The 12,200-nt window shown below is 34.5% G+C and overlaps 1 protein-coding gene across 44 annotated transcripts in view; it reads right to left on the minus strand.

Annotated features, from left to right (window-relative positions):
• LOC114349448 (uncharacterized) overlaps window positions 1–12,200 on the minus strand; it is a 140,671-nt gene that overhangs the window by 45,339 nt on the left and 83,132 nt on the right. For all 44 annotated transcript variants that reach the window (XM_050646319.1, XM_050646313.1, XM_050646307.1 and 41 more), the window contains 4 exons: window positions 9,632–9,955; window positions 8,150–8,473; window positions 7,237–7,578; window positions 4,522–4,701 (listed from right to left, as the gene is read on the minus strand). In XM_050646319.1, the coding sequence (XP_050502276.1) occupies window positions 4,522–4,701; window positions 7,237–7,578; window positions 8,150–8,473; window positions 9,632–9,955 (1,170 nt within the window). The remainder of the gene's footprint in view (window positions 1–4,521; window positions 4,702–7,236; window positions 7,579–8,149; window positions 8,474–9,631; window positions 9,956–12,200) is intronic.

The following is a 12,200-nucleotide window of genomic DNA, read 5'->3' on the forward strand; positions in this document are numbered from 1 at the left end:
TACAAATGGTACTGATTGTAATCCCCCATAACTTTTAATAGACTTTTATTTGTTTTATTGTTCTTTCAAATCCTTTTCCTCTTTTCATTTTTCATTAAACTTCAACATTCGCATAATGATCCCACATGAGATCTTTGGAAAGGAATTAAGTAAACAACCAGTGGAAGAAACATCTTCTAAGGGTAACCAGAACTGGTAGGATAATTAGTGTCCAACTGAATATTATGCTGGGGCCATAGTAACGTCTAATGACGTTAATTAACGTATTATTTGCATTACAGTGTAACGTGGTCGTTGCGTTTGTTGCTCCAGGTAACAAAATCAGCCGAAGACAAAAGTTCACTTTTTAAGACATTTTTATTTGGAATCAAAACATACAAAAGATAAAATAAGTAGCCTTAATTACTCGTTAATTTCGTTAATAAAATATATTTATAATCTACGCATCGATCTTTCGGTTCGGGTCGATGTGACGATATTTTGTACATGAATGAATGATTTTGACTATCGCGTGGATTAGGAATTACTTTTATTAATACGAAATGGACGTATAAGGACAGGAAATCTCGCTCAGCTCGCCAGAAGAAAAGACATTTTGGGAAATACGATCACCGCTCGTATAAGGATAGGTAAAAGGAAAACCGTCGAAATTCGTTCAGCACACCAAAGACGACGGGGGTTGTAGGATTGCGGAAAATGGTCGGGATATACTACTTAAACTCACCTCTTATACCTCGTTGTTGTTTATTATGCTTCGATCAACGCTCCAAGAATAATAATCAACTAGGCTTTTCGTTCCGACTTTTATATCGTCCGAGACGGTACAAAAACATGTTTTACTTAATTCATTGGCGTACTCTAGGCGATAAAATAATAGTATCGTCACAACAGAGATGGCAAATTATGCGGTAATTAACGTCACTAGACGTTACTGTGGCCACAGCATTACAGGCAATGCCTACGTAAACATCATATTATGTGTCTACACCCCACAGGTAGGGTGTAACTTTGCAGTGGTATGTATGAGATTTGGCTGTGATTGATATGTTCTTTGTGAAGACCTAAGACTAGTTATGTTGGCTATAGTAGTGGGGTATATAGATACATTTTGTTCTGTGTAGAAGTGACTGATGGAAAGGCATCAGCAATGTTGTGGTACAAGTGGGAGAGGAAAATATGGAAAATATTGGAAACAACGTAGGAAAAACATCTGGAAAAGGCAGACAAAGAAACTTGACTGTGAAGCGATGAAGTGCATCAGGAGGATAGGGAAAAAGATAGAAAGAGGTATGGCAGTTATAAAAGAGAAGGAGGAGGAGAGAAGCAAAGCACGCTGTAGCTACTGCACAGCTATACGAAGGGTTGAAAACATCCGAGGGATGAAAAGGATATAATGCATAAGTCATCAAAGGACTTATGTACGGCAGATTAAGAGTGCGGATGGAAAAGTGTTAAGAACTGATGTTGAACTAAAGCAAAGATGGTATGGGCATTTTAAAAAGTTGCTAATTAAAAAACACCAGAGGAGAGACAGATGATATGGGACCCCAAATGAATGAGAATGTAATGCCAGGCCAGGGATAACGAGAGATGAGGTTATCAAAATGTTGAATAGGATGAAAAGTGGAATACCTGTGGAGATTTGAAAAAAAAATAGAATACTAACGATATCTGCCATCTATTGTCCTCCAAAACACAATAATAAGAAGAAAAATTACGAAAGGTTTTTCTGCACACTCGGAAACAGATTCCTGGCTGGTGGCGACTATAATGCCAAACATCCAGAATGGGGTTCCAGATTAACAACTATAAAAGGGCGAGCATTGATCTCAGAAATGAAGGCAAATCATCTACAGCAAATATCTACTGGAGAACCAACATACTGGCTATCTGACAGGAACAAGATTCCCGATGGTATTGACTTTTGCGTCACAAAAGGTGTTGACACCAAAAAATACATAGCGAAATCCTGCCATTAGTTATCATCGGATCATTCTCCAGTGATAATATCAATGTATTCAAAAATATTGGATCAGTCAAAACAACCATCCCGATATAATAATAAAACCGATTGGGGAGTATTTAGGGAAAAATTAGATCATTTAATCACCTTAAATCAGCCATTAAAAAAATGAAATTGACATAGAAGTAGAGGCAGAAAAGTTGACCAAGATTATACAGGAGGCGGCCTGGCTTGCTACCCCACACTATGAAACGCGTCAAGGAAAATATGAAATATCTCCTTCAGTCAGAGAAAAAATTGCCGCAAAAAGATACTTGAGGAAACAATGGCAACAAGCTAGGACCACAGAAAACAAGAAAAAATTGAATAAAGCCACCAAAGAATTGAAAGAGTTAATCATAGCAGAACAAAATCAGGGAATCCAGTGTTACCTGGAAAGCCTTACACCTACAGAGGCCATAGATTATCCGCTGTGGAAAGTAACGAAAAAATTAAAAAGGTCTTACTTGCCTAATCCACGAATCAGAAATGATAATGCCTGGGACAGAAATGATAAAGAAAAATCTGAAACTTTTGGCAAATATCTGAAAAAAGTCTTTATGCCTTTTCCTTCAGAATTATCTGCTGAAGAAGAACACGAAATTACTGACTATCTAAATGTACCCTTCCAAATGGACCTGCCTCATAACAAGTTCACTATTAGAGAAGTCAAACAAACAATTCTGGAAGAAATTAACATAAAAAAGCTCCTGGTTTCGATTTGGTATTTGGAAAAATTCTTCAAGAACTATCCGAAAAGTGCTATAGACTTATTACTTATATTTTTAATTTTATACTAGACTAAATTATTTCCCTAGCATCTGGAAAGTTGCCCACATCGCTATGATAGCCAAGCCCGGGAAGAAAACAGAAGAGTTGTCTTCCTACAGACCGATAAGTCTACTGCCAATTCTTTCTAAGGTTTTTGAGAAGCTATATGTTAAAATGCTAAAAACTATAATAGACGAAAAGAAGATAATTCCAGATCACCAATTCGGATTCCACAATAAACAAGGGACAATAGAGTAAGTTCATAGAGTGGCAAATCAAATCAATAAGGACCTAAATAGTAAAAGATATTGTTCAGCAGCTTTCCTCGATATATCTCAGGCTTTCGACAAGGTGTGGCATCAAGGATTGCAAGTTAAACTAAAGAAGCTACTGTCCCATCCCCACTTTCAACTTCTAATATCATACCTGACAAATAGGCACTTCCAAGTAAAACATGGAAGTGAATATACAGAGCTGCATCCAAAAAATTTAGGAGTTCTACAAGGTAGCGTACTTGGACCGATTCTGTACTTATTGTATACTGCAGACGTGCCATCAACACGGCTTACCACTGTTGCGACATTTGCCGATGATACAGCCATTTTGGCGTCCCACACTGACCCAACATCAGCCTCTAGGAACCTGCAGACTAGTCTAAACAAGGTCCAAATCTGGCTAAAAAGATGGCGTATTAAAGCAAATGGATTGAAATCAACACATTTGACGTTTACCCTCCGCAGAGAAACGTGTTTACCTGTTCAATTTATTGATTGTCAACTTTCACAATCTGATAGCGCCAAATACCCCGGAATGCACCTGGATCGACGACTGACTTGGACAAAACACATATTCACTAAGCGCAAGCAACTTTTAACAAATTTTTTTCTGTGTAGAAGTGACTGATGAAAAGGCAACAGCAAAGTTGTGGTACAAGTGGGAGAGGAAAATATGGGAAACATTGGAAACAACATAGGAAAAACATCTAGAAAAGGGAGAAAAAAAAACTTGACTGTGAAACGATGAAGTGCATCAGGAGGATAGGAAGACAAAAAGGATAGAAAGAGGTATGGCAGTTATAAAAGAGAAGGAGGAGGAGAGAAGCAAAGCACGCTGTAGCTACTGCACAGCTATACGAAGAGTTGAACATCCGAGGGATGAAAAGGATATAAAGCATAAGTCATCAAAGGGCTTATGTACGGCAGATTAAGAGTGCGGATAGAAAAGTGTTAAGAACTGATGTTGAAATAAAGCAAAGATGGTATGGGTCTTTTAAAAAGTTGCTAATTAAAAAACACCAGAGGAGAGACAGATGATACGGGACCCCAAATGAATGAGAATGTAATGCCAGGCCAAGGATAACGAGAGATGAGGTTATCAAAATGTTGAATAGGATGAAAACTGGAAAACCTGTGGAGATTTGAAAGGATTTAGAAGAGGGAGCGTTTGATGTTTTGTGGTAAATGATGAATAGGATATATGCGGAAGGAAGGATACCCAATTTATGGAGAGAGTGCGTAATGGTATCACTGAATAATGATAAAGGTATCATTTAGGACTGTTTCATTTCACAATGAAAATTTGGGAGGGAAGAGTAGAGTTTATTTTAAATTGTCTCTAAGAACTGAACTAGCGCAAAAGATTACACAACGTAGTTAAAGAATGACAGTGTTTTTACCAAAAATACATATTATATAGGCTAAAAAAATCTTTATCATTACAAAATATATGCATTCATAGGAAACACTTACATTCTATGTTGACATTGACGACGGTTTTTCCAACTTTCTGTGTTCCTGATGATGTAGCTTCAAGAGCTAGGGGAATTACAGACACCTTTTCATAAACATCAGAAGGAATTTTAGCTTTTACGGTAACAATAACTTCATAATTGTCCTGTTTAACGTCAAAGTACGCTCCATATAAAGAATCTGAAAAAAATTAACATTTATAATTAATACATTTATAATTACTAACAACTTTATCAGATGAACAACAAGGATTCAGATCCGGAAGATCCTGCGTAGCGCCGTATTTGTACTGAGATAAATCACAGAAAAGGCCATCGAGTACAATAAACCAGCATATCTATGTTTTATAGACCTGACAAAGGCTTTCGATCGCATCCAAGTCGAAGACGTCTTACACTTACTGTAGACAAGAAACATATTACCAATCAAACACTTACCAATCAATATTATACAAACCATCGAAAACATCTACTTACATAATCGAATACAGGCAAAGATACATGGAAAACTAACACAGTTTATCCGGAGGTTTAACACACTTTATACAAAGCGGAGTTAGACAAGGTGACTCGTTAAGCCCACTTCTGTGTAATATCATAATGGACGAAATAATAGAAGCAGTAAGTAAAGGTCATGGTTACAGAATGGGTAACAAAGAAATCCAAATATGCTATGCAGACGACGCCACATTAATAGCCGAGACAGAAGACGATCTCCAAAGATTAACACACATATTCAATACAACAGCTAAGAAATACAATATGATAATATCAGCAGAAAAAACCAAATGTATGACAACATCTAAATACCTACTACGATGTAAAATCTAAATTGATGGGAACATAATAAAGCAGGAAGCAAGGTTTATATATCTGGGAATAGATATAAACAGTTACGGAGATGTTGAAGAGGAAGTACAACAAAGCTTCAAAACAAGTAAAGCGGCGGGATCTCTTAATGACACAATCTGGAAGAACAAACACCTAAGACAAGACACAAAAGCGAGAATCTATAAAGCAGCAATTAGACCTATATTAACATACACGGTAGAGACAAGACCTGACACATCTAAAACGAGTAGACTAATAGAAATAACAGAGATGAAAATACTTCGACGAATATCAGGGAAAAGTCTGTTGAATAGGGAGAGAAGCGAAAACATAAGAAGATTATGCAATGTAGTAGACAGTAGACATAAATGGATGGGTGACAAAACGGAAAGAGGAGTGGAACGAACAAATTAGTAGAATGGCAGAGGATAGGATAGTACGAATAAGTCACCAAATGGACGAAGAAGTATTGGCAGACCAAGAAAAAGATGGTGCGATAATTTAAACAATTTAGGAGGCTAATATTGAAGAAGAAACAGGCTTTAAAGCCTACATACAAGAAGGAAGAAGAAGAAGAAGACATTTATAATTAAATATTTATAATTGAAGTGAGTGTCGATAGCGATTAAGGTAAACTGCAAACTCAGATTTATAGACTCTAACACTGTTACTAATAAACGAAGTATAAAAGTTATACTGAGAATAAATCAGGTATAGGCAAAATCACTACCAATAAACATGGAATAACTTAGGTATAGGTTGTACTTGGTATAAGAATTTAGTCCAAGTTTATACCGACCCACACCCTTGTTTAAGTCTGGTATAACCTATTTTATGACTGTCAAAGTCATCAGAGACAAAAATATATTATTTTTTGATTTGTTTTGTGAGTAGATATACAATAAAAAAATGTGTTTAAGAGGTATTGCGGCTAACGAGGAAGTTGATAATTTAATTAACATGATGGAAAATACACGAAAAAGGAAAACTTTCAAAGAAAGCATACATTCTTTTTCAAACAAAGCAGAATAAAAATCCGGTTTCCTAATGATGATGTAAGATTTTTAGAAAAATTAGTAGGTGATTCACTTATTGTGAACAAGCGAGGAGGAGGAGAATTATCCTCCACTCTACAAGAAAAATAAGGTCTTTATTTTCTATAATATGTAGAAAATCTCTCACAATATTCTTCAAAATATGCTGAAATTAACATATTTACATTGCATTTATAAGTCAAATAAATAAAGTTTACTTTTTCTTCACTTTCCCATTTAATGTAACGTTCTGTTTTATTTGAAGCCATTTTATGAAATGCTCAAACATAACATACAACATACGAAATAACGATTTATTACAATACAGCAGAAAATACAAAGTTCCTTTTATTCGAAGCCATTTTATGAAATGCTCAAACTCAATATACAATATAAGAAATAACGATTTATTAAAATATAGCAGAGAATACAACGGCCATAGTCCATCAAAAAATTATGTAATCTACATATTTTTTGAGTTTATACGACTCATAAAGGGAAAAGCAACTGCGGGTAGTTCATCAAAAAATGACGGAATTTGGTGTATTATTTGTAGAGAAAAGTCAAAATTGACATATTTTACCCAATATATCGTTGTTTTATGCATTTGTGTAGAAGATTGCGTCGTTGCCAAACTAATATTTCGGAATAAAGTGGGAATACTTCGGGAATAACTAACTTATACGGAGTTTATTGGTAACAAATTATTTTTGTATTATATCTACCTTATACTTAGAATAACTATTCTAGATATAAATACGGAATAACCTTAGAATAAGAGTAATTTATTAGTAAGGCAGATAGAGTATAACTTAATTTTTTTAATATAAAAATAAATTTAGAAAACTTACCAGGCGAAATTAGAACTTTGAGATTACCAGCAGCTTCTTTGGTATCAATAGTGATTCCTTCGGTTCCAAATGAACGTTCATCATCACTGCTAATAGTATAGTTTGCTTCATATAAAGCTTTCTTGAAATCTATCGAATTACTCTCTCCATCTACTGGAAGATCAATTACCAAAGTAGCGAAGGCCTTGGGGAGTTGATCCAGTGATGCTTGCAGAACTACACTCAAACTGTGTGCTTCTAAGATCTTGTCGGGCAGTTCCTTTTTACTAGAAATGGTATAAACGCCTGCAGTTCCTGTAGGATTAACGCCAAAATAGTTGTTGGCATTAAATTCATCAGTAGCTGTAAACAAAATGGTTTAATTTATTATATATGGTTTATAAATGGTTTTAAGGGCACTGGATGGGCATGATATTTATTAGGTATAAAATATCTGAGGACGCCAGTCAAAAAGAAATAGATATAATATTCCACTTTAAACAAAGTATAAAAAAAATTAAATAAATAATCATTTCGTTGTAAAAAGAAACAACAGCCGTCTTCTATTTGAGTTCGTTCAGAGAGCACCATAAGCACCCTAATCGGTTTCAAACCTTATTGGGATATCATTAGAGAGTGCATATATCATTATCTTTGAACAAACGAAAAATCCGGCTGATAGTTTTATGCTAACACCTTCGTGGTTTCTAAAATTTGCAAACCAATGAATTGGCGTAGCAAAGAAGGCAGAGGGAGATCTAAAAGTTGCATCTCAGTTCTCGCCTGTCAAGCGCGGTAAAATTCCAACGAAAAATGGTCCCGCATACTCAGTTAGGAGTAAAACTAATATAAATAAATAATCATAAATAAACATAAATAATAATAAATGATATTTTAAAGATCGCAGAAAAATAAAAGTAAAAGTACTACTCACCTACAAATTCAACAACAGCATCTTTCAGGTCCTCACTCGATTTCAAACTAATGTCTTTATCTAACTCAATATCTGGTAGAGGACTAGACTTGATATAATCAGCACTGTAGTAGACATCAGAGAAGGTTAGGTCAGACGTAACCACATTATCTTCCAAGGCAATTATGACAGTGGCGTAGCCTATTTCGTCGTTATTCTTTTCAGTTGCTGACAAAGTCAAAACCAGCTCAGTTTTTCCTTTGATATCATCATCGGGGAGAGGATCTTTTAAAGTTACTTTCCATACGTTGTCCGTGAGAGTGAACTTGAAGTATTTTGAAATATCTGTAAAAATATGTCAGAACATTTTTAACATAACTAAAAGTCATCCTAGTAAATGCTAGCATGACTTCTTAGCTGAAAAATAGCTAGTCATGCCAGTTTCAGTGATAAATGAAGAAAATAAATCAGTTCTATAGAAAAACAGTCTTATGCCTTTGCAAATTTTTAACAAATTTGTTCATTTTTTTATAGTAACATTTTTTAAATTTTTTATATATTATAATTCGAACTAACTGAGCAACACAAGTTTAAATCCCCAAAAAAACCTCCACGTTTTTCCACGATCAAATCCACGCTGGTCTATCAGTGTTGTGAAAAGAAAAAATTAATGGAAGGTACATATTAATTACATTCAGGTTCATTTTTGTCCTTATTGACTGTCCATTAAGCACGTGATGTTTTTTTGGCATTTTTAACCCCCCACCCCCTTGGTGATGCATGGTGAGGTTTAAGGCTAACCACCCCCCCTACTCTATATCACGTGTATTTTTTAGTATCTACAAAAAATCTATTTTTAGGTATTTTTAAAATAAATACACGTACCATCTATAAGTATCATCTAATTTTATTATACAAAATTAAAACTACTGAAGAATTAAAACTGACCTATCAACCCTGTTTACGCATGTATTCAGTGTCAAAACCACAGAATCACTGACAAGTCTGCTAATTCATCAGATAATAGGTATAATACATCATGTACAGACTACAACCTCATAAATAAAATAGGAGACGGCGACAGGGTCAGTATTCATAGTGGAAACACATGGTAAGAAACAAAACACTTCGCAAGTGTCCCTTATTATCTTAAGAATTTAAGATAATTTACCATGAAGAGTAGGTATCCCATGTCGCTTTAATATTAACATCCAATATTAATAAAACTATTTATAGAAATTTGGGTGAAAGGAACGAAAATTAATGTGTTGTTGTATTGTAGAATATTATGAATGAAAATTATTTTTTTATTAGTCACACGAATGCCGCTTTCGATTTTTGAACACTTGTGACGAAAAAATAAATACACGTGATGTATTACTACACCCTCCTCCCCCTTGTGATGTTTCGTGATTTTTTATGGACCCCGCCCCCTCTTTCCAGATTCGAGCCTCACGTGATTAATGGACAGCCCCTTATTTAATACAGATATTTAATGCTTACCTGAATCACTATCTAAAGACAATTTGAGTTGGATGTCATCTTGCTTGTCTTTGTTGGTAATTTTAATGTCACCTATTTCGAAAGAACTTACTTCTGCAGCTTTGTAGCTACCGCGATATTGTATAGACGAGAATTTAGGAGCTGTCACTGCGAGGAAATTCAAGACTAGAGCTGCTTGTCCAAGTTCTTCGTTCCCCTTTTCTGTAGCTATCAAAGTTAAGAGTAAATCGTTTGTAGATGTTTTAATCTTTGGTACTGACAGCACCGCTATCTTCCAAACTTTGGCTGCATCGTCAAAAGTGATGTTGAAGTTATCTTTATAATCTAAAAGAGTATGTAAAATATCATTTATTGTTACATAATATTACACAAAATTTAAAAATGGGAATATAATCTCTATAACCTACACCTAGAAGATATAATACACGCATTAAAACCAAGGAAGAGTAGAGAAAGTCCTGGACCTGACATGCTTCATATCGGTACCCCATCAAAATAGCCCCGTCGAAAAAGCTCCGACAAAATAGCCCCGACATAATATCCCGCACACAAAATAGCCTGCAGACAAAATAGCCGCGGAATAATAGCCCGCCCACAAAATAGTCCCGACAAAATAATCCCCACAAAAAGCTCCCTTGAGAATTCATCATGAAATAAGCCCTTAAAAATATATTTTTTCGGAAATGGTAATTATCCTCTATTCAGATGTTTATCTTAACCACATATTAAATAAAAATGGTCTTTTCAGAGAACTCGAACCCCGATTTCTGTTTCGATTAAATGTGTTCTGCTTTTCGATTAAATTCAATGTTCAAGCCGGCTGCGGCTCCCGCCAGCCATCTGCCTCTTGGAAGTTTGAGCATTTAATTTTAGCGAAAATGAATGTTTATTTGTGATATAAACAATTTTGTCTGATTTCTGACAGCAGTAAAATGTATTTTGAATTAAATAAATTACATACATTCTTCTTTTTTTTTGTCAAATAATTTATATTTTTAAATAGTTAAAATTTAATTTAAAAAAGATTTTGGACACCTTGTATAAATAATTATGTAAATGTTTATATTACTGAATAGAGAATTAAATAACCTTTCAAATGAGCTAGCACACGACCCCTATTCTCATTTAAAAAAATCATCGATTACGTCATCACGCCCAGATGGATGACGTCACTAGTATGACATGTGAATGATTCAGATTAAATTAAATTATTAGAAGAATTTTTTTACTAACGAAGAATATTTTTGTTTAATTTATTAATATTTGGTATTTTGGCAAGCGACGTCCGAAGTCGAAGTCGAAACGTTAATAGAATAATTTTTTTTTAAGTTAAATTGTGGCTTATTTCCCAATTATTAGAATAGTTATTTAAAATAAATGGTATTCCGATAAAAGGTAAAACTTTTTATTTGGGGTGTTGTCGCCGGGGCTGTTTTAGCAGGGGCTGTTTTAACCGGGGCTGTCTTGACCGGGGCTGTTTTGTGTGCGATCTATTTTGTCGGGGCTATTTTGTTTACGGGCTATTTTGTCGAGGCTATTTTGTAACCAGGCTATTTTGATGGGGCCATTTTGACGGGTCACGCTTCATATCATATCGAATTAATAAAAATTATAGATGAGCACCATATTAATGTTTTAGTGATACTCTTGAACAAAATTTATAGAAATTTATAGCTCAGGCACATTACCCAAAGAATGGTTAACATCGATCTTTATTTGTCTCAAAAAGAAAAACGCAAGAGGCTGCGATTACCGCACTATTAGCTTGATGTCCCATGTGCTAAAGTTGCTACTGAAAGTCATCCATTACCGAATATATCACAAAGTGGACATACTTATACATTAATAATATCTACGCAATTTGGGTTTAGCAAAGGCCTAGGAACGCGTGAAGCTCTTTTTTCATTTAATATACAATACAAAGGTGCCTGGACGTCAATCAAGATATATACAGAGGATATTTTACTTCAAATCAGGCCCGAAGCACTACACAATTTTCGGGCCCCTAAATATAATTTAATAATACATAATAATAACTTTTTTAAATGTATTAATTATTTAATAGAAATATAGTTGCACAAAAAAATAAATTTTTTATTGACAATAAATAAAATTTATATTTAAACAATTAAACATTGTTTAAGAGGATAGGCGCAAACTTTCGGCTTCAATGCTATTTAAATGCATTCGTTTCTTTCGAAGCCTGAGAAAACTAATAGGTTTTCTCATGCTTTTGTAAGTATTTTTGTATTTTTGAACAATTTAAACGCAGAATGAAAGATTACGTTACTACCGAGGACCGAAAGTCCCTTGAATCTTCGATAATGTTTATTTTAATAAGTTACAGGGGTGAAAAAAAGAGAAAATTGAGTGTGATTTTTTAATTTTAAATACATATCTTATTCAAAAGAAACTTTTTATTTATTCTAAGGGACATATTTGACCCTCGGTAATAATGTAATCTTTCACTCTGCGTCTAAATTTTTTTGAAATATTTATTAGTTTTTTGAGGATTGGAAAAAATGAATGCATTTAAAGAGCATTGAAGCCGAAAGTTTGCGCCTATCCA

This window comes from Diabrotica virgifera, chromosome 3, assembly GCF_917563875.1.
Source record: "Diabrotica virgifera virgifera chromosome 3, PGI_DIABVI_V3a".
Classification (NCBI taxonomy): Eukaryota; Metazoa; Arthropoda; class Insecta; order Coleoptera; family Chrysomelidae; genus Diabrotica; species Diabrotica virgifera.